The sequence below is a fragment of the Bicyclus anynana genome, chromosome 20 (genome assembly GCF_947172395.1).
Source record: "Bicyclus anynana chromosome 20, ilBicAnyn1.1, whole genome shotgun sequence".
Lineage (NCBI taxonomy): Eukaryota > Metazoa > Arthropoda > Insecta > Lepidoptera > Nymphalidae > Bicyclus > Bicyclus anynana.
Window position 1 is genome coordinate 3,714,763 of NC_069102.1, and position 22,608 is coordinate 3,737,370.

The window sequence follows — 22,608 nt, forward strand, 5'->3', positions numbered from 1 at the left end:
TCAAAAGTGCCGGCTTTGAAGGTTATGTTGTTATGGTTACGTTTACGTTTCTCGTATTCGTGTTGCCATATTGGTGCCTCTATTAATTTCTACTCTTTTTTGCCAGGCTTGCAACACTATTATTTATTTAAAGTATTTTTTTAAATATTTCTAACGTTAACAACCCTAATATCTTAATTCCAAAATAATCTTAACAAGTTTCAGTAATGTTAACTTTGGTAAATTAAAAGTGTTTTTATTATGAGTTTTTCAGCCCATAAAATTTTGTTAAATCTAGATAACTTAGCTTTCACAAATACACTCTTGTAAATATACAATCTATACACTGAATCACCGAATTCCTATGACAAAGTAAATGCAAAGTATCTACTATTTATTATATTATTGCTTTTATGGGTTCCATTGCGGAAGACATCCATTGCTTGAGGCCAGTTTTAATAGGCAACCCTAGAATTTCAAATACTGCATACAATTCTTCAACAACCTGATAGCACGATTATCAATACGTCAAAGCAAAATAGACTTAATGAACATTGATTTAAAGCTCAAATTCATTCACAGTATTACAGATTTTTAGTTACTGAAATTAAAGCCTTATAAGAAGGTCCATTAGGTTCATTTCACTTTGATGACACTTGTACGATAAGTAACTTCGTACTATAGGCTGTAGACATAATCGCACGGCATTCGTCCATTATACGATAGCTTAGGCTCGAAGTTTCAGAAGGATTTAGAGTACAAAATTTTTATATATAAATATTCGCATTACAACATAGGAGTTAGGCCTACAAATTACAAAATAGAATTAAAATTCAGTTCCTCAAATGTTATATCAATTATTACAGTAAATATTCCAAACAATAATTATTATTTAAATACATCTTATTAAATGATCTGCGGGTCATCTCATCCTGTTAAGGTCGAGACATTGCCTTCTTGCCCAGGTACATAGTTAGAGAACTTTCTCTCAAGGTTTAGTTCTTCCAACCTCTTATAATAAGCGGCTAAAGTTTCAGTTTGTCACCGATAACTTATTGGTCACTTGTGTAATTGTTACTAGTCAATAGGGTGAAGTTGCCAAGTACAGGGTTGTCAATAAAAGTTTAAACCAATTTATTGGCGAACAAAGTTGCAGTCATCCCATAGTAAAATAAATAAAAATAAAAATCGTTTATTTCACTTTCTAAATTTACATAAGTTAGTGCGAGTTTGGAACCTTCTTTTAGGAGTAGTAAAACTACTTCTGTATTAGAAGGCTCCGCTCTTCCATAGCTAGTACAGAAATATCAGATTCTAAATGAATATTAATAATAATAAATAAATAATCTTTACAAAATTATTATAATAGATTGTTTCACATGTGTGTGTTGGTGTGTGTTGGTGTGTGTGTGTGTGTGTGTGTGTGTGTGTGTGTGTGTGTGTGTGTGTGTGTGTGTGTGTGTGTGTGTGTGTGTGTGTGTGAGTGTGTGTGTGAGTGTGTGAGTGAGTGAGTGTGTGTGAGTGTGTGTTTTTCAGTATTATATAATTACTGTTTGGAATGTTACTATAGCGATAAAAGCCATTGGACGAAAGCGGACAGCTCCTCTGTGAATCTAATCTAGGAAATCATTTGGGGAAGTACCACCAAAGTTATTTCGAAGTTTCGGTTCAATATTATTTAGGTTCTCTAGGCCTAGGATGCGCGCTAAGAGATATCTCGTGAATATAAAAAATATTTTTGACAAAAAAATTAAACCGACTTCATAGATGCATTACTATCAAAAGTGAAAAATAACATCATAGGCCTAGGATGCGCGCTAAGTGATATCTCGTGAAGATAAAAAAATCTTTTGAACAAAAAAAAAAATAACCGAATTCAAAGATGCATTACTTTAAAAATCGGTTTGTTGAAGGTACAATGCCAAATAGTCTGTTAATTTTGTTTTGTCACCACCTTCAAACCAAACAATAAAATGGTAGGTACGGTGATATTTTTCGTTTTTTAGAGTGATGGACCTATTTAATATATATAATGTTCTTTATGATAAAAAATATTTGTTAAGGGAGTGAATGATGAGTTGACGAGTAATAGAGACGAATGGAAAAGATTGATATATTTGTCCGACCACACTTACGTGGGTTAAGGGATAGGAGATGATGATGAGATTATAGACCTTTGAAGTCGGTTTATTTTTTTTAATAAATTCGATTTATAAGCTTGGAAGAATTAGGTATAGTTAATATATTGTGAATAACATTTTATAGACAAAAAATACATAATTTAAAATAAATAATTTATGAAATGACATCCGTTTTCTACATTCATTTCTAATTTGTTTGTGTTGTTTGTTGGTAAACAGTACACATTGAGTAGGGCTATAGTATAGAGGGTTGTCATCCACAATCGTTCAATGTGTTTTTTGTGACTTCCATTATTATCTATTTATGGCTTTTATTTAGGAACCGTATTCAAAACTTATAAATACATGAGAGGTAGAATACGAAATTCAGGTTTTTTTTTTATATCATTTTAGTTTGTTAATCTTTTATTTAATACAATAATATGGAATATTTTATTTTAACAATAAATAAGTTAAGGTTCAATAACAATAGTTATAGTAGGCATCAAGTAAATAGATCACTGAAGGTTTTTAGTCATCATTTTATTGAATTTAAACAATTTCACTTGACCAATGAGTCATAACTCATTTATCAAATTTGTGATATATTCTATTTTCTGAAGACTGTTTGACTCAGGGTACAGAAGTAACGAGACAGTAAAAACACGCTTGTGTGTCTAAACCAGAGAAAACCACAGTTAAAATATTTAGTAGTGCTCATAAATATTTTAATGGTTATGTGTTTGCAACGGTTTTCAAACAAATGATAATTTATAACTATGTTTCTGATTTGCTGCAAAGCCGAAAAAACTGACATCAGAAAATTAGCATATCTAAAACAGGTGGTTTTTCAAGGTTGAAAAGTTGTTTTTCATATATCACGAGATTGGTGTTTCGTTCTTTTACTATATTGGTTCAAGTTTTGACAAATATATCACAGCTTGACCCTAAAGACAGTAAGACATTAATGTGTGGCAGAATGTTAAAATAATTATTTTAAAATTCTCTTAAAAAATTAATCTAGACAGACTGTTAGACCTTCAGCGCTCTTTTTACATGAAACCTACATCACATGGCTTAAAATAGGTACATAACACGTTAACTTATAATAATAAGCATCAATATGAGGTAGTGGAAGTTGACACTCTAACCTTAACACACATTTCAGTTCAAAGTATATCATATGAATCTGATTGCATTAAAATCAATCATGAAAAAATATATAGTTATTGTTTGATTTATGTATTCATAAATAAAATAAAATTTGTTTTAGAGAATGTGACATTCTCTAAATTGATCTTTATTAAATTCATTGAAATAAATAAACTCTGTCAATTCTACCGGATGATATTTCAGCAGGCACTATAATCAAACAGACATGGATTACACAAATTTCGTCTCAGTATTCAGGACATTAAATGCGTTTTTTGCGGAACTCAAGTGAAATGTGTGCTAAGGGCAGACGTTTAAACGAATATAGGCTTTAAGGTGAGGAGCATAGAGACCTGTGTTCAGGGCGTGTGGCGGCGGCGGCGGCGGAACACAAAGGCGAAGATACTGCGCAGGCGGCGCCAGCGACGTCGGCCTCCGCCCCCGGACGCGGAGCTCCCCAGTATTGAAGACTGGAAAATGTTCAAAACGTGTCATGTTGTCAACTAGCGGACGACCGCGTAGAACCGTACCTCTATCCTACCACTACCCTACCCCTACCCTACCTCTACTCTAAGTATCCAAAGTCCGTCTCCTGGTTCTAAGCTAATTTCTCTCTACCAATTTTCAGCCAAATCGGTCCAGCCGTTATTGAGATAAAAATATTGTAACTAACACGACTTTTTTTATATATGTATATAGACTAACGGATACCCACGATTTAGTCATACACCTCCTTAATCCGACCCTGTCGCAAATTACGTTTTTAGCGGACGTCTACTAACTATAAACTACCTCTCTGCCAAATTTTATCTTTTCACATTATCCGGTTTTCGAGATTTCGTGATGAGTGACTAGTATACGAATATTTACTTTAACAAGATTTACCAAAATTCCTCCTAAAATTATACAAAAAAATTCTTTATGAACAATCGAGTTGTTTCGGAAGAATGCAACCGCAACGTCTTTTCCAATTTGTATTAAATTTATTTTTAAAACAAAAATGTTATGTAATTTTAAGTTAAATCAATAAATTTTATTTAAAGATGGAATATGAAATTGTAATATTAATACTCGCAAGAACACACACACACACATCCGTATAATAGAAAAAACAAAGAGGAAGATAGGTAAAGAGTTAAAGGGTCCCCTGAAAGCAGTCTGGTCCGCCGATTTAGTCTAAGCCGTCTTAAGGAACTTAACTTCAAAAAGTATTATAAAAATACATAAAATGCAATATGAATTAGGCTTAGTTTACGAGCACTTTCGAAATGTCAGGTTATGTCAAGATTTAATGCTGGTAAGTAAAGTCGAGAACTTAAAAGTAAAGTTAAGAGGGTTCCAAATGCGCCTTGGAAAAAAGAACCCATAACAAACTCAATAAACTGAATATAAAAAAAAATATCACCTGTCTCTGTCGCTCCAGCCGCCGTATCTCGCGCACGAGGCCGTGGAAGGCGTCGTCGACAAAATGGCGCAGCGCTGCCGACGTCTCGAAGAACGGACACCCCAGCTGAGCCGCTAACGCCTTGCCCTCCTCGGTTGTTACCTTGCGAATTAAGTTAAGGGTTAAAAATTAATTATAATTACATTACCGGACTAAGGTAACTAGATGCCCTAAATAATAATCAACCCCCTTTGCTCTCCTATTACTTCCGAGACCCATAGAATATTTTTTACAACTGATTACTATTGAGTTAATACACCTCACACTGGCTTTTCTAAATATCAGAGCCAAGTGTTCTCCTATATCTCGCACTCACTTGTTTTAACCTCGGCGCCAAGTACTCTCATACATGTCACACTGACTTGTCTAAATCCTGGCGACAAGTATTCTCCTGACTTGTCTAAATCTCGGCGCCATGTACTATTGTCCTATACCTCGCACTCACTTGGTCAAATCTCGGCGCCAAATATTCTCCTATATCTCGAACTCACTTGTCGACATCTCAGCGCCAAGTGTTCCTATATTTCACACTCACTTGTCTAAATCTCGGCGCCAAGTCCAGCTTGTTGCCCACGAGCACCAGCGGCAGGCGCTCGGCCGGGCGAGCCTGCGCCAGCAAGCGCTTGTACTCGCCGGCCGCGCGGAACGAGCGCCGGTCGGTCACGGAGTAGCACAGCATGAACCCCTCGCCGCACCGCATGTACTGTTCCCGCATTGCTGTGAACTCCACCTGATGATAAATATATTAATCAATAACCAATCCACCAGCAGGGTGTATGGTGTCAAATAATTGTATAGAGTGGTGTTAGTATAGCAGTGGCAGTAGTATATAATTATAGTAGGTATATCGCGTAGAGAGAAGAACTCCGAGCAGAGTCCTGAACTTGTGACTACAGGATGTAGGGTTAAGGAATTCCTTGACGATCGTTATTGGAATGAAAAACCGTAATTTTGTTAATAAAATCAAGTAAGATTTAAGTCTAAGTCAATAAAATTAATTTAGAGTAAAACTAAAAATCACTGGCACTTGATTTAAAATGCCGTAGACAAGATTATTTTGTTGAAATAACTATGTAATTCCTTGAAGTATAAGGTTCTTAAAGAGAGAAAATTAAAAAGAAACTTTTCTGTACTCCCATACAAACAATACATCACTACTTATAATTCAAATTGAACTTTAATGCCGTACCATAAAATTCATATGTTAGTGGAGAGGGTCCTGGGAAGGCAAACAATTCAGTGACATTAGGGTAGGGGTAGGGGTATGGTAAGGTAGAGAACAGGTAAAGTAGAGTACAGGTAGGGTAGGGGTACGGTTGGGTAGGTTTAGGGTGGGAGTAGGATAGGGTAGTGGTAGGGAAGAAGTGCACACAAATCTAAGCAGTTTGACTGGATCTGCTAGTTTATAGTATAACTAGCTGACGCCGCACAGTTTCACCCGTGTGGCTCCAGTTCCTGTAGGAATGTGGGGATAATATAAAGCCTATATTATCCCCATAGCTTTCCTCGATAAATGGGCGATCTAAAACTGAAAGAATTTTTCAAATTGGACCAATAGTTCCTAAGATTAGCGTGTTCAAGCAAGCAAACAAACAGTTTTATAATAAATTAGTATTAGTATAGATATACCTGTCCAGCTGTGTCCAGGATGTCCAGCAGTGCAGGCTCCCCATCAATCACTGCCTGTTGTTGGTATGAGTCCTCTGCAAAATAATAAACAAATCCATACTTCCATACATAATATTACAGAACAAAGTATGGGCTGCCTCTGTTAACACTTTCGCTGCTGCACTGATTTTTCTGTACTTTACTTTGGTGTGTTACAAGGTTTTTTGAACTCATACTAAAACTTTATGTGGTGTGGTACGAGGTCAGTCGACCTCGAAACTCTTGAAGATGCTACACTTACGAGGTCAATTGACCTCATGCCACAGCGAAAGTGTTAAAGGCAATGTTTTATACTTTATACTACCAGACTCCCATCAGTTTCACAAGGGTGTTGCCTGCTCCTGGAGGAATATGGGGGTAAAATATAGCCTATAGCACTCGGGAATATTACAGCCTCCCAACAGTGAAAGGTATTTTCAAATCGGTCCAGTAGTTTCAGAGTGACTTTCTCAGCCCTCAGACCTCCTAAATCTGGACCTCTAACAAAATCTTCTAACTATAATCTTTAAATATCTCAATCTTTTATATGCTTTCAATCATTAACTTTAATATACATATTATTATTAATATACAAATTTTGAAAATAAACTATATGGATAGATCTAAAAAGCACTACCGAGAAGGATTTAAACATTGAAATTATGTAATTAATTAGGAGTAAGTAAAATTATAATATTATAATCTAATATCACTCCATATGGCTGAGGTACAAAAACTCTAAAAATATTGTCAACAAAACTTAGACCTTACTAGAATACAGAATACAGGTTTAAAAGTTGGTTACAAAGTTTAATTATAGAATACAGTTGCTGAGTACCTATAGTGGGGTCGTGGTAGTCCAAGAAGCTGTGGCTAACGAATTGGAGAGTGACCGCGGACTTGCCGACGCCCCCGTCGCCTAGCACCACGATCTTGTAGACGCGAAGGCCGCGCGACGTGCCCGCAGCCTCCGCCATGCCGCCGCATGCCTCCAGCGGGGGCCCAGGCGAGCCGCGCCCGCGGTCACTCGACACACTGTCTCCTCGCACCCGCCATCCGCACAGACCGCCCCCCAACACTACCACCGTGCTCGCTCTATTAATAAATTACTGATACAATACGCCATTTAACACACATTTTAGTGATAATTGAGTGAGAAAATAATTATTAATTTCTCGTCAATAATCTGAATCGACAGCTGATTGAAGGCAATTCCGATTGACAATGTCAAAAACAAATGACAAATTACATTGATGAAAGTGAAAGATGAATGACACTGACACTTACTTTAAGTTGTTATGTTGGTGCGACCCATGACTTCCTATACCGGATATATCTGTACCAGATTTAATTGCGAAGTGTCTTTCTTGTCTGTGGTCGATGTCGTGTCGGTCGTGTGCTTAGACCATTAAAAAGAAAGGAACTGCCGCGTAAACCGTTACCCCTCTGTCAAAGTTCAAGAATCAATGATCCAACGCGTTTATAAAAACTGTTGCTATAGAATCGATGTTTCATTCAGTAATCGTTTTCGTCGTATAAAGAGCTCCCTAAAAATGCCGGTTTGTGTAGTTGAATAGCATAAAAAACGGCCAAAAACTTGTAGTTTAGTAAAAAATGGAGTAACGGTTCATTTGTAAGTATTTCTACCATAATTTTATCAAATTTGTAATAAAAACGATTTCTAAAAAGAATCGATTCTTTTGACGAAACAGCAAAAAATCTATCAAGTAATCGAACATTCTATATATTTTCTGTGGATAGTCTAAGCGATGGTTAGTCTGTGTAAAAAATAAAAATTACGCGTGTGTGTATCGCGAGTCTATTAAATAGTTGTGTGTAGTGTATGGACACAGAAAATACTTATTGGTGTTAAATGTTTTCACATCGAAAACATTTAACACCAAAAAGTAATTTCTGTGTGTGTGTGAGTTTACCTCGTCCCCCCCACCCCGAAACAGGTCCATTCTTTAATGGTCTAAGGTCGTGTGGTCGGTGTCATTCTTTATCTTTACAAAAAGACTCGATTCCTGCATTAGCTTCAAAAATTAAAAATGTCAAGTCAAATCAAACTTCAAACGTCAATTAAATAAATGTACATGTACCAGGTACCTTGATGTACACAAGCAAAGTAAAAGTAAATAGTAAATAAAGATATTAATTACTTTTATCGTACTGTACTTACTGAAAATATAATTCATAACATCAAGAAAACATACAAATATATCAAAAATGGCTCACATACAGCTAGTCGACGAATTAGTGCGAGAATATTTGCTTTTCAGAGGTTTCACCAACACAGTAAAAGCATTCGATACGGACTTGAAATCGGATAAAGACAAAGGATTTAGAGTGGACAAAATTGTGGATCAAATCGTGCATTATATAAACGTTTCCGACCTTTCTGGACTCAAAGAATACTGGTCACATCTTGATAGTATAGTATTTTCTAAACTAGAAATTCATGTACAACCTGGTGTGTTATACTTCAGAATTATTTAGTGCCTAATAATTACCCGATAACTTGGATCATTTGCCATTCACAGAACTATTGTTGTATCCATTCATAGCATAAATTTTAATTTAATTTTAAAAAATAATTTGAGGGCAAAGCACAGTACATAAAGTTGTTCTAACTCTTAATAATATATTTTTTTTAATTTACTGTAATTACCGGTTAGCCGGTAACTACCTGGTAACCCGTCTGTATTACAGATCTTCATAGGCAGCTATAATCATTTATGTTTATCTGCATTTTATATCATCATCATAGCCAATGGACGTCCACTGCAAGACATAGGCCTTATGTCACCTGACCATGATCCTGAGCCACCTGCATTCAGTCAATCCCTGCAACTCGCTTTTATATAGAATTTATTTTTTATAATGATTCTCTGTACTAATTTCGAATTTGTATTTTAGCTGTACGCAAGATAGAATACAGTCTATACAAACTGTATCTAATAACAGCTGCCCAGAGTGCTGGTGGAGTTAGGAATGAGAAGGTAGCAGAATTCCTATCTAAGATGCTGCCAGAACTGCAAGGTCAAACTGAATGGAGAGATTGGTTTAGTAAGTAAAATATATTGCTCACTCTTTTTATAGTAATAGTTTGTTGCGTGGACAAAAGAGTGATATTATAACTTAATATTATAGATACAACTTTTAAGGCATTATTGTCTACACTTATGCCATACTCGAGAAGTACTGTTTACTAACAAACAAATTAGAAATGAGGGTAGAAAATGCATGTCATTTTATAACTTTTTTAATTTTAAATTATGTTTTGTTTTTTTATAAAATATTCGTAATATAGTAACTATATCTGATGGTTTAAAGCTTATTAATCAATTTTATTTTCCTTAATTTAAGAACAAGTTAATTATAATTATTATTAGGTGTGAAATGACTACCCTCATTTTCAATATGTTTGTTGGTAAACAGTAGTCCTTGGCTTTAGTATAGGTATAGGTGTTACAGAATATGTAGGGTAGTTTCTTCCCTAGGCATACTCTTGCCATCAATAGCTACTATGTTATATTGTGAAGCACTATTATATGTGTCTTTGCTAGAAAGGACATTACTATAATATAATGTTTAACATTATTCTTACTGTGTGACAATAATTGGAACAAATGACTAAAAGATCTAAAAAATCCCACCTAAAAATTTACCCTCTTTTATTATTATGCATTTCCAGTGTTGCCCTATGTACAAAAGCCTGAAGAGAATCCATCATTTAGTCTCTACTTCACACGCGCCTGGCAGGATAGTGTGCTGGTGTCCCTACATAACCTTTTGGCGACAGTATTCCAGTGTATGCCTCAACCTACACTAACTAGTTATGAAAGTGATGCTGCTCTTGTGAAACGGCTGCAGGATGAAATAACTGCACTAAAGGGCAAAGTAAGCAAGTATACATTTATAATTATATAAATATGATTTTTTTAATATTTATATTTCATTATATATTTTTATCATAAATTAATTAATCATCAAAGAAATAAGTCCAATACTAACAACTAACACTTTTTAAAAATGGTCTTAAATTGTTCATTATTGTGCTACCAGATTGAAAAAAAATATCATATTTTTTGAGATGTGAATACATAAAAATTGATAATATTTTGTTGGCCATGATGGTTTATATTTTATCTTTTCATATAATAATCACCTCAAACTTCTACCAGTAGAATTCAGATTAAAATCAGTTCAGCAATTCCAGAGATTAGCCCAAACTAACAGACAGGCTGACAGGTGCAAATTTTTAATAGTTTGTTTGTTTAAGAAACTAGTAAATAACATGAAATATACTGTTATTTTGAAATCACTATTTTTAGTCTATGTTATCAGATCACAAATCTGTTTTCTGTCACGCAGACCTTAGTGATGTGCATAATTTTTTGTATTTTTTTTTTTCAGTCACAACCAACAGAGAAAACATCACCAGTTTGTCACCAATCACGTTTATCTCAGTACTCTGAACGACTCAGTGGGCCTCTACCATTAGTTGATGACTTCTATGCAATACCTTCAGAACATTTTGATGGAGGAGTGAGGGAGGCACGAGGTTTAAGGAGTTTATTGAGACAAATGGGTGGCAGTCCTGTTATGGGCAGAAAACCGGGAAGATCTCAAAGTCAAAACTAACCCAAAGCCTGGTAGTGCGTAATATATTAAGTTAATCTATACTAATATTATAAAGCTGAAGAGTTTGTTCGTTTGTTTGTTTGTTTGTTTGTTTGTTTGATTGAACGCGCTAATCTCATGAACTACTGGTCCGATTTGAAAAATTCTTTCTGTGTTAGATAGCCCATTTATCGAGAAAGGCTATAGGCTATATATTATCCCCATATTTCTACGGGAACGCGAACCACGCGGGTGAAACCGCGCGGCGTCAGCTAGTGGGTTTATAAAGGTTTAACTTCACAGAGTAATACCCTTTACGCCCTTTTCCCATTTTTCACCACATTTTTGATCGGTGCTTCGCTCCTTTTGGTCGTAGCGTTATGTTATATAACTTATAGCTTTTCTCGATAAATAGGCTTTTCAACACAAAAAGAATTTTTCTAGTACGTGAGTAGGCAAGGTAGAAGTACGAAATTGCTTGCACGGGATGAGCAAGTTTTGCGCTATTACGTCACGGACAATATCGCGACTGTTATCGGGAGTCGATATTTATGCGAACTTTGAAATCATGTTTAATGTTCAAGGTTGTGTCAAATATGACATAGTGATGTTCTGATTCTTAGACCACCTATCTTGGTTTTTGACTTGCCTAAGTGGTGTGTCAAATGTGGCACAATTTTTGAAATATTTTTTTTCTTTCTTTCTTTCTAAAATCACGGTGAATCACTATTTGGTATTTTTAAACAAAACAACAAGTATCTTGTTGTTTTGTTTTAAAATACCAAACAGTAGACTCCCTATTCTGCGCACCTTTCACCGTGTGGGTGCGGTAAATTTATAAAATAGTCAGGACTAATTAATATTGGAATACATAATGTTTTTATAATAATACATAATGTTTTTATAATAATTGTAGTTTATTTCAACAATCCAATAAGTACCATTTTAAAATCCTCATGACAATGATGAGCTCTTGATACCCATATTGCAATATTCTTAAAAAAGATTTTTTTGTCATTTTAACCTCTGGTTTAAAGCGTCTCACAGTCGTCGTGTTTTGTTTTTTTTTTTTAATTTTACCTAGCTAAGAACACTTGGGTTATAAGTATAAGACAGAGTAACACAGAGTAACACAGAGTGAGAGCCTCCGCTCACGTACCTATAACTTTTAGTTGGCCGACTTTTTTTGCTGTTCCATCAAAAGAATCGATTCTTTTTAGAAATTGTTTTTATTACAAATTTGATGAAAATTACGGTAGAAATACTTACAAACGTAAATACTTAAAAAAGTTACTCCATCTTTTACTAAACTACAAGTTTTTGGCCGTTTTTTATACAATTCAACTACAAAAACCGGCATTTTTATAGAGCTCTTTACACGCCGAAAACGATTACAACAATGAAACATTGATTCTATAGCAACAGTTTTTATAAACACGTTAGATCATGGAATTTTGATCTTTGCCAGAGGGGTAACGGTTAGCGAGGCAGGTCCTGTTATTAATGGTCGAAGACTCTAACCTGTCCAGAAGTATAAAGAATAATTGTACCAAGTTTCGTTAAAAATCCGTCAAGTAGTTTTTGTGTGTGTCATCACGCTTGAGAAGATTGATTTTGAAAAACCTGTGTGTGGATCAAGCTTCTAAAGATTGATTTCATACTCATATCATTTTGACCTTTTTTTTGTTGTTTTAACCTATTCTTGTCACACTCTAACTTATTTCACATGTAGTAAAAAGAACAAGGATGGCATATAATCACTCATAACCTGTACAAAACACGTCTGTGATTAGTACTGACAGTTTTTAAAACCGCGCTCTAGGAGCGCGGTCTACAGACGAGGATTTCAAAATCATATTTTTTTTTAAATCTTTGTACATTAGGAGTGTTTTATTCTTTGGTAGAGTAAAATAATGTATAGAAAAAGTAAAAAACCAAAGACAATCTAGAAATAAAGGTAAAAATTTAAATTATAGCGGGTTTTGTGCGACAGTCGGGCAACTATCGCGCGTTCGGATTTCAATATTTTATTAAAAATTACTTGTTTTTACTGCATTATTACATTTATTAATTAAAATTAGCTTGTTTAATAACAATTCCAACAAAAAAATATATTTAAATAGCTCCTATAATACATTTTAATGCAATCGGGCGTTTTAAACACGCGTGACCTTGGAACGCTCGTCTTTTAAAGATGGCTCCACAGTGGGCTGCACTTAGAAATCCGACTACACAGTGGAGAGTTTCTAGTCTATAGTGATCTGTGGTGGAGAGCAAAGATTACAGTGTATTATTGGAAATAGATAGGCTACTCGAACTTTTTTCGGAACGAATGTGATAGCGCCATCTAGTGACTAGATACGGTATTTTAGTATAGTAAAAAGTGTAAAAATAATAATGCATATTTTTTATAAAGGAGAGACATTTTTGATTTTGTAATAGTTGAAGAAACCAATTGAGAAAAACAAAAAAAAAAGACAAAAAGTTTTCCTTTGTTACACCCGGGCTCGATCTCAGGATTAATATATTGTACCTTTGTTATGCACCACTAGGCCAAATGACTATGTGGAATATCGTTGAAATTAATGTATACTTACTGTTTTTCTTTAATAATCCCTTTGCTTTAGAAATACAAACACATTCTTTCTACTACGCGTCAAAATTAAAAGGATAAATAATTCTTTTTTTTCGGTTTTTTTTCCGTACTTACACGGGTTTAATCTCTAAAAACATTCTAGTACGTAACATCTATGTAATTGTATTAACTATCCTGGAATCTTAAATCTAGAATGTAGATGGCGCTGCTTCATAAAGATTTAACGTTCTTCTAAGTTCCCATGGCATGGTGGAGAGGTTATAAATCGAACAGACAGACAGAGAGGCAGACAGAAAAAAAAATTACTGTAGTTTGACCATAGATTTATGAGTCGGTACTTTGACAGAGGGGAGAAGCAGGGGCATAGACTATAATTCGTCTGATACATACTCAGACTAATTAGATAAAGACCTGCATTGCAAGACATTATTTTTCTGTCAAAATATATGATCAACGATCATATGCGATTATAAACACTGTCTCTATAGAATCGATGTTTCATAGTTTACAATCGTGTCCGTCGGTTAAAAACCTCCATAAAAATACCTTTTTGTATAGTTAAATGGTGTAAAAATTGAACAAAAACTGCTAGTTTAGTATAAGATATGTATGAAATCTAAGCTCATTTTCCTTAGAAAATGGCAGAAAATTTTGTACGTCAATATGGGTGCGATACTAGTCCTTATGTATTTAGTCTGAGGATACATACGTAGACAGAGACGTAACAAATTTCGGTCATATAATCCATGCACTAAAAAAGACTAAAAGTAATTACCAATCTTGTAAGATCCACGATTCCCATCTGGCATTTTTGCTTTGCAGTTTTGGCTATTTTGTCTCTGAAGATCCTTAGAGACAAAATGCCGGTAACCTATACATAACCTTTCCTTTTAGGTTTAGTCTGTGGCAGCGCAGCGCAGCGGCTTGTTCGGACTTCGGCTAGATTTATGATCGTGTGATTTGTGTAATATTGGATGGATATGTTTCTTTAACTCTAAATTATATTTAATGGAAATAAAAATGCCAGACGATACATCTATAAATTAATCAGGATAACCATGATGAGTGATATTATTTGTTACTAAAATATTGTGACACTTGCTTGTTTACGCGGCACACGATTGCCTCCAAAATGTCGGGGTGAGTTTTCTTAAAATTCAAGTGTTATGTTATTATATCCTCCAGGGAGTAACTGAAATATTCTACAACTTTTCCAATTAACGAAATGTTGAGTGGAATTTTTACTTAGATTTGTTTATGTTTCCAAAGTATATGCATAAAAATTTAGCTTTGTGTATTTATTTTACTCATTATTATTGCATTAGTAAAAGAGACCAAATACATGCAATAATTTTCTTTCTATTTTCATGGAGTAAGTTCATAAGTAGCTCCATTATCGATCTTTTAATTTGTATTTGTGTAATATGTAGTTTGCTAGTCATTTATCTAAATTGAAGTGATTTCAAGATAGCTGTCTTTTCTAGTAATGTATACAGCAAAACACAAACAAGGTTTTTTGAAACTTTTGTTCCTCTGTCTCTCTGTTTGCTAATCACATGCGTGCATATTGGCATAGCTGAAATGAATTTTCATTGGAAGATACAGGAGATTATTGAGCAACATACATAAAGGCTACTTTTTATCCTGAAAAAATCCATGTTAGCCATGGGGTTTTAAAATGTGAGTTTCATGCAGAAAAAGTTGCGGGCGGCAACTAGAAAATAATAAAACAGAATATTACTTATGTTCTATGTCAAGTGTCAATAGAATAAACTTTTGTCTTCCAAGTAAGTGCTTCCCTCTTTATATGAGAAGGCATGTGGAGCTTATACCCACCTTGCTGCTAATTTGGTAGGCCAAGAATGTGTATTTTCATGGTAGCATTTTTGACGGCCTCCATGGAGCAGTGGTATGTGCGGTGGATTTACAAAATGGAGGTCCTGGTTTGATCGCCGGCTATGACAATTGAGGCTTTCTTAATTGGTCCAAATCTGGCTGGTGAGACACTAGCCACACCACCATGGCTAGTTACCATCCTACCGACAAAGACATACTGCCAAGAGATTTAGTGTTCCAGTATGATGTTGTATAGAAACCGAAAGAGGTGTGGATTTTCATCCTACTTCTAACAAGTTAGTCTGCTTCCATCTTAGATTGCATCATCACTTAGCATCAGGTGAGATTGCAGTCATGGGTTAACTTGTAAAGAATGAAAAAAATAGTAACTTTTTATTTTACCAGACACATGTTTTTATTTTAATATGGTGATGCTTTATTATTGCAGAAAGTCATATACAATGAAAGAGATGAAGGCTATAGTGGAGTACTTGACTGAACATAGGGCATATGGTGAAATCAAAGGGAGAAAGATGTGGATGGACTTGGCAAGTAGCAATGTAAGTAACAGAATAGAATATTTCATGTTCCTAGTTAATAATATGTCTGAGATATCGATCTATCTATATCTATACTTGTAATAAAAGCTTTAACAGGTCAGATTCTAGACATTGAAGATATTTATATAATATTTGTTGGAGGGCATCACATAATCTATTCTTCTTTTTCTTTGTCGTTACACTCTCGACAGAATGGTCGTGGTCGTCATTGGGGTGTGGTCGCAAGCCTCACTACCCATAGCCATTCCTCCAGTAGTGCGGCTCTCCTAGCACATTCATGGAGCAATCCATGGAGAGCGGTCAATCCAGAGCATTAACACGGACATAATCTATACTGAAGCCAAAAATATTATTTTTTTTGTTTGTTTGTCCATATTTTTGTTGACCTGGCATCATGCTGAAACTACTGAATGAATTCAAATGACACTTTGCACCATTTGAAATTATAACATGAGGAAGGATACTTTTTGTTGCATTTGTTGGAAAAATAGTACACGTTGAGTAGGACTGTCATATGCATGTTTGTGTCAATGGTCCAGCAGCATTTAAAACTTATAAGTTGAGTCAGATTTAATATTGACATAGAAATATGTCACCATATTGTACATCATCTTTATAAGTTCTACTATGCCTCTAATTAAAAGTTTGCACCACTGATAACTGACAGGTCACATACATTTAGTACAATAGCATCATGAAGCTAATAAAAATCTGTCATGTGCATCATATTTTGTAAACAGCTTCTCTTCTTAACCGAGTTGTCAAAAATCAGTCAGTATTCAATAGTGTGAAACATCTATCAAATGCTCAGTGTAGTATAGGTCACTGAGTGTAAGTTGCTATATCTGCTTTGTGCCAAACCATTATTCACATATTTCCTATGTACAAAACATGAGAAAATATAAATAGAGGGCATGAAAATATAGGGGTGAAATTTTACATTGAGTTTCACGTGGGCAAAGTCACGGGCGTCCGCTAGTATACAATAGAGCTAATACCTATTAAAGAATTTATACATCATTATCATCATGAGCCTATTTTAATGGATTTATTTGGCAATTTTTTAAAACATTTTTGGGTTCAGAGAGAAGTAGGTAGTTATAGTGTGTAAATTCTGAAATATTTACTAATCATGATGAAAAGTGATGCCTGATTTTACTTAATAAACCCTAATAAAATCATATATTTCAGATTACCACTAGGACTTGGCAGAGCTTAAAGGAAACATTTCTTAAACGCATACTCCCTGATATCCACAATCCCTATTATAGGTTATCTGTCACCCAAATATCTAGTTTCCAACAAGGGTAAGTTAATTTAACACTCTATAATTATTATATTTATTTTTATAAACATACTATAACATATGTTTTTGTTAAATTGAAAATAACTAAATATAATATGTATTTTAATGCTTTAAATTTAAATTTTATTAAAACCAATGAATATAGTTTAGCGTAACATGTTATATAAAATTGTGGTGGACTTTGTCATGTTTATATTTACCACCTTTAGGGAATGGTTTCTGATAAAGTATGAGACATGTGAGACTTGAGTCCTAAATAGATTATCCACTTATTAAAACTCTTGAATCTTGTATTAATTAATTACATTTTTTATAGACAAGACATTGAAAAAAGACTAAACAACAGACTGGAAATACGGTCCACTAGTCGAAATTCTGATAATGAAGGTAAATATTACTATATACTGTTACTATATCAACCAAATGTAGATATATACTAGCTTATACTTTTTTATAAAAATTCATTTTATACTTTTTTTTTATAAAAGGTGTCAAAGAAAAAGATACAAAAAAACCTGAAAATGAGAATGGCATAAATAAAGATATGGCAGGTGAGGATTCTAAACAATTACATCTCAGGGCATCCACCGAAACACTTGTGCTAGAAAACTGTTATGAAACTGCTGAAGAAATTATAAAAGATCTCCAGTCCCAAGGTGACAATGAAGCAGAAGACAAAGAAAGTCAACCAACTAAATCATTGAGGGAACTTATAACATATTCAGATCCACTAACACCCATGCTGCAGAGTGTTATTGATGATTTTGCCACAGATGATGAAGATAGTGAATCTAGAATGCAAATTGTTGAACCAGAAGATATACCTGACAAAAATAACGAAACAACAACAAATAACGAAACTATTGAGATTTCTGATTCAGAGGGTAATGACTTACAAGGGGAGACAAATCATAAACAGACTGACAAACCTGACGCTGACCAGTCATCACCTAACACTAAAGATCAAAAATCAGTGACATCTAACAGTAAAGAAACCGAAGCAAATAATGAAAACTCCACAACTTTACCAACTGAAATTAATGGTACAAATAACAGTAAAGATAGTTCTGCTGTGAATATTGGTGAAGATGGAACTAAAGATATAAATAACCTTGAAGATAACTCAGCAGTGAAGATTGGTGAAGAAGACAACTCAAAAAGATCTTCTGAAGTAACCCAAAACAATTCTGCTGATACTCTTTTACCTGGCAATCAAGAAGCTTTTGAAGAAAAAATAAAAGATAAATCAGATGAAAATAATAAATCTTTGAATAGGAAATTATCTTTAAGGAAAGGCCGAAAAAGAGCTAATTCTCAAGACCTAGAAACAAAGAATAAAAAAAGACTCATATCCAAAGTGAAATCTATATCTGATACAGAAAAATTCAATTCAACTATTGGGAAAGATTTCAACATATCAAAGCTTAACAAAAGCGCTCCAGAAGACAAACATGAAACACCTATCAATATGGATACTGAAAAATGTGACAGTGTAGAAGAATTAGTTGCTGAAAATACACAAAACACTGTTACCCAAAATCCAGTGCAAATTCAAAACCCTTGTTTGAATAACGTGAACTTGTACGCTGAACAATTTTCAACTGAAAAATATATAGATTCTGACGAAAATAGGAAGAAAGAAGACAAAACTGACAAAGACCAGAAAATTAAAAATATTGACAATGAAATTAAAAACTCACAAGATATAAGCAAAATTCAAATTAACAAGGACAATAAAACAAAGAAAATAGTTAATGAAAAATCTGTGAACAAGAACACAGACAACGATAATAATATGAATAAAAATGAAAACAATGAGAATATGACAAAAATAACGGTTAATAATGAAAAAACTAAAGCTACAATTCATGAACACAAGATAAATAAGAAAAATAGCAAGGAACAAGACAAGGAAAACTCAGCTGCCATTCTAACTTCTGATCAGGAGAATGAAAATGTTGTAACACTGAACCATTCGGATTCTGCTAGCGAGGGCATTAATGACGTAAATACAGGTCGAGATCGATTTGCGAGGATACAAAGAGATAGAACGTTAGCTAATAAGTTTGGATTTGCAACTGGTGAGTAATCTTTAGGGTTTAGCTGATCAAATTGTGGGAAATATTCAAACTCGAAACCAAGTACATATTAAATGTCATGTGCTACAAATGTGATTGTTTATTGTTTAAGCATGGGCGTCCGCCCTTAGACCTCTTTAATCGAACGGATTAAGGAAGTCTAAAGGCGGACGAAGTCGCTTTGGTCTCACAAAATTTGTTTTTTTGCAGACGTTTCTTCTAACTATAGGCTACCTCCCTACCAAATTTCATCTTTGTACGTCAAGTTGTTTTTTATATTTCGTGACGTAAATACTCGCTGAACTATGTGACTTTGGTTCATCTATGGATTGGATCTCCTCATTTCTGATTCGATCACGCAGAGAAACTCCAAGTATAACTCGCTCCATCGCTCGCTGAGTGACTTTGAGCCTTCTAATTAGGCCTATAGTTAGCGACATCTTTTATACTACCACAATAATTTATTCTCTTACTAAAGGACGCCCGCAACATGAAATTCTTACTCGTTAGTTCTTCTTATTCGTTAGTTGTATTTCGCATGAAATTCTGGTTGTTAACGAAAGCATGACCATTTTTCCGTTAACCATTTATTTCATTTCTTATCACTAATAAATAACACGGATATCGTACTATTATATAATGATTAAAGGTGATGGTTAAATTAAACGGTAAATAATAACAAAAATCTGGACCAACAGCGGCCAAATTGGTCGATAATATGTAATTATCTCTACGAGATATGCCGTGGTATATGTACGCTGCTAATAGCTATTTGTTATAGTCGGATGCAATCTTTATGACGTTTCCGAACATCGCGCGTACTTACGCAAGGACGCGGTGGCAGGGCGATACCTTGCGCCTCAGACCTTTGGACTTCAAAGTCAATAACACTCGAATTCACCAATATCTTTTCATTTCAATTCATCATGCAATCTTTATGTTTCCGAACATCGTGCGTACTTACGCAAGGACGCGGTGGCAGGGCGATACCTTGCGCCTCAGACCTTTGGACTTCAAAGTCAATCACACTCCAATTCACCAATATCTTTTCATTTCAATTCATCATCTCTTCTCTATTCGAATCATTCTCTTCATTCATAATTTTTTTAAGTAGGTACTCCTTCCAGCGACCTTTTATTTCCTCATCATTTGTTAAAAGTAAAACCTTTCTGGCATCATCTTTTATGCATTTTACGTGTAGTGTAGTGCTTTTGCTAGGCGGAACAAATCTTTTTGCCCTTGGGGATAATCAAGCGACTCGTACAATTTACTATTTGCTTTTCAACCACCAGCAAAATTGTCTGTCGTTATTGAGGGGGACGAGGTAAACTCACACATCGAAAATATTTAACACCAATGAATATATCCTGTGTCCTTACACAACTATAAAACATCGTAATAGATGCGTGTAAATTTAGCACAATGAAACATCGATTCTATAGACGAAGTTTGTATGAATACGTTTGATCATGATCAAATAGTTTTGGAAGAATGGTAACGTCTAGCGAGGCAGTTGCTATGATAATTGGTCTGAGACCCGCGGGCGTCCCACCTGGACTTGATTTTAGCGAACTTTATATTTGACGTCATAAAGATTGCATCCGACTACACTTCTATTTATGCTTATTTGATTATTGACGGTCGGGTGGGTTCCGCAACTGGAAAATATGTGTGATCACCATGGATGTTTTCCAAAGACAATAATAGTACTTCTTATCAAAAAAAAAAATCAGTCCGCCTGAACAGTACTTGCGGGCTGTTTTGATTTTTTTATGAGAAGTATAATTATGAAGATAAAAAGTTCATTTTTTTATTATTTGCATTGAATAGGCTCTGATATTGATAAATTCTAACAACATTAGAATCCTACATTATCCCTGATGAACATATGCTATATTTTATTCCCGTATTCCCACGGGAACGGGAACTATACGTACCTATAACAGTAACTTGTTTTATAAATATGAGTCTGTTTGTTACGCTTCAACGTCTAAACTAGTAAACAATATAAAGTTACATTATCAGAGAGTAACAAAGGAATATTTTATCCCAAGGGAACTTCGAATAAGATCAATTACATCGGGGAGTGCTATAGGCTATATTTTATATTGGTATCATATATATTAGCCAAGTTATCACAGTTTTTGTCATACAGGTCGGACTGAAAATCCTCTTAAACAGACTTATTCGCATATTAACTATTGTGTAAAATTGAAATTAATGTATGGAGACTTTATGTATCTTTAAAAGTTCTACAAAAAAGTCCGCGACACCATATATCTATCTTCTATATATTAGCAGATATAGTACCTTTTGTGTTTTAAAAATTAATAAATTTTATATACTTAGGTTTGCGTCATTCTTTATGCTACTTAACTTAAATCCTTATCAAAATAAATTATTTAATAATCACAAGGATATTATGGAGATAAGATTTGCCCTTTACGGTATGTTAATTACTTAAATAGTTTCGGAGATAATACAAAATTTCTAAAAGACGCAGAAATTCCGCTATATGACGCCCGGCGCTTTCATTTACGTAGTTCCCGTTCCCGTGTGAATATGGGGATCAAACATAGCCTATGACACTCGCAAATAACGTAGCTTTCTATTGGTAAAACAATTTTCCAAATCGGTCCAGTAGATCCAGAGATTACCTCCTACAAACCACACGAACTTTACCTCTTTATGTTATTAGCATAGAAGTCTCTATTTCTCTTGGTCATACCACTACTCTCGAAGGACTGGACCGATTTTGCTAAGGGTAGGAGTAAGATAGTTAAGTTACAGGGTAGGGTAGGGTACGGGTAGGGAAGCGTAGGGGTAGTGTAGGGGTAGGGTAAGTTTAGGGCCGAGTTTAGGGTAGTGGTAGGGTAGGGGTAGGGGTAGTGGTAGGGTAGGGGTAGGGGTAGTGGTAGGGTAGAGGTACGGGTAGGATAGTGAAGTGGTAGGGTAGGGGTAGGATAGGCGTGAGATAGGGGTACGGGTGCGATAGGGGTAGGAAAGAGATAGGGTACGGGGAGGGTAGGGGTAGGATGGGGGTAGGAGTAGAATAGGGGTAGGGGTAGGATGGGGGTAGGGTTAGGATGGGGGTAGGGTGTAGGTAAGGTAGAGGTAGGGTAGGGTAGGGCTAGGATAGGGTAGGGTAGGGGTAGGGTAGGGGTAGGGTAGATGTAGGGGTTGGGTAGAGTAGGGTTAGGGTAGTGGTACGGTAGGGGTAGGGTAGGGGTAGTAGTAAAGTTGATATCGAAATTTACGCAGACG

The 22,608-nt window shown here is 34.9% G+C and overlaps 3 protein-coding genes across 3 annotated transcripts in view; 2 read left to right on the forward strand and 1 right to left on the reverse strand.

The window, feature by feature from the left end:
* Positions 1–3,450: 3,450 nt before the first annotated feature.
* Positions 3,451–7,581, reverse strand: LOC112055704 (GTP-binding protein Rit2). Its single transcript, XM_024095891.2, has 5 exons — positions 7,181–7,581; positions 6,325–6,398; positions 5,231–5,425; positions 4,657–4,797; positions 3,451–3,721 (listed from the first exon to the last, which is right to left on the reverse strand). Exons 1-5 carry the CDS (start codon positions 7,317–7,319, stop codon positions 3,611–3,613), a joined length of 660 nt encoding a protein of 219 aa, XP_023951659.1. The 5' UTR covers positions 7,320–7,581; the 3' UTR covers positions 3,451–3,610.
* Positions 7,582–8,418: 837 nt separating this feature from the next.
* On the forward strand, positions 8,419–11,848 carry LOC112055703 (WD repeat-containing protein 91). Its single transcript, XM_024095889.2, has 5 exons — positions 8,419–8,815; positions 9,262–9,411; positions 10,040–10,245; positions 10,762–11,024; positions 11,245–11,848. The coding sequence occupies exons 1-4, from the start codon at positions 8,572–8,574 to the stop codon at positions 10,987–10,989; spliced, it is 828 nt and encodes a 275-aa protein (XP_023951657.1). The 5' UTR covers positions 8,419–8,571; the 3' UTR covers positions 10,990–11,024; positions 11,245–11,848.
* Positions 11,849–14,446: 2,598 nt separating this feature from the next.
* Positions 14,447–22,608, forward strand: part of LOC112055705 (uncharacterized) — a 28,538-nt gene continuing 20,376 nt past the window's right edge. Inside the window, exons 1-5 of the mRNA XM_052887626.1 lie at positions 14,447–14,704; positions 15,849–15,960; positions 17,152–17,267; positions 17,583–17,653; positions 17,755–19,347. Coding sequence (XP_052743586.1) covers positions 14,697–14,704; positions 15,849–15,960; positions 17,152–17,267; positions 17,583–17,653; positions 17,755–19,347 — 1,900 coding nt within the window. The 5' untranslated portion in view covers positions 14,447–14,696. The remainder of the gene's footprint in view (positions 14,705–15,848; positions 15,961–17,151; positions 17,268–17,582; positions 17,654–17,754; positions 19,348–22,608) is intronic.

Excerpts from the sequence above, each read along its gene's own strand:
- LOC112055704 (XM_024095891.2), bottom strand. The coding sequence starts at position 7,319 with ATGGCGGAGGCTGCGGGCACGTCGCGCGGCCTTCGCGTCTACAAGATC. Across the intron at positions 4,798-5,230 it reads TGGCGCCGAGATTTAGACAA|GTAACAACCGAGGAGGGCAA; the intron begins GTGAGTGTGAAA and ends TTAATTCGCAAG. Across the intron at positions 3,722-4,656 it reads GGCTGGAGCGACAGAGACAG|TCTTCAATACTGGGGAGCTC; the intron begins GTGATATTTTTT and ends AACATTTTCCAG.
- LOC112055703 (XM_024095889.2), top strand. The coding sequence starts at position 8,572 with ATGGCTCACATACAGCTAGTCGACGAATTAGTGCGAGAATATTTGCTT. Across the intron at positions 8,816-9,261 it reads AGAAATTCATGTACAACCTG|CTGTACGCAAGATAGAATAC; the intron begins GTGTGTTATACT and ends TTTGTATTTTAG. Across the intron at positions 10,246-10,761 it reads TAACTGCACTAAAGGGCAAA|TCACAACCAACAGAGAAAAC; the intron begins GTAAGCAAGTAT and ends TTTTTTTTTCAG.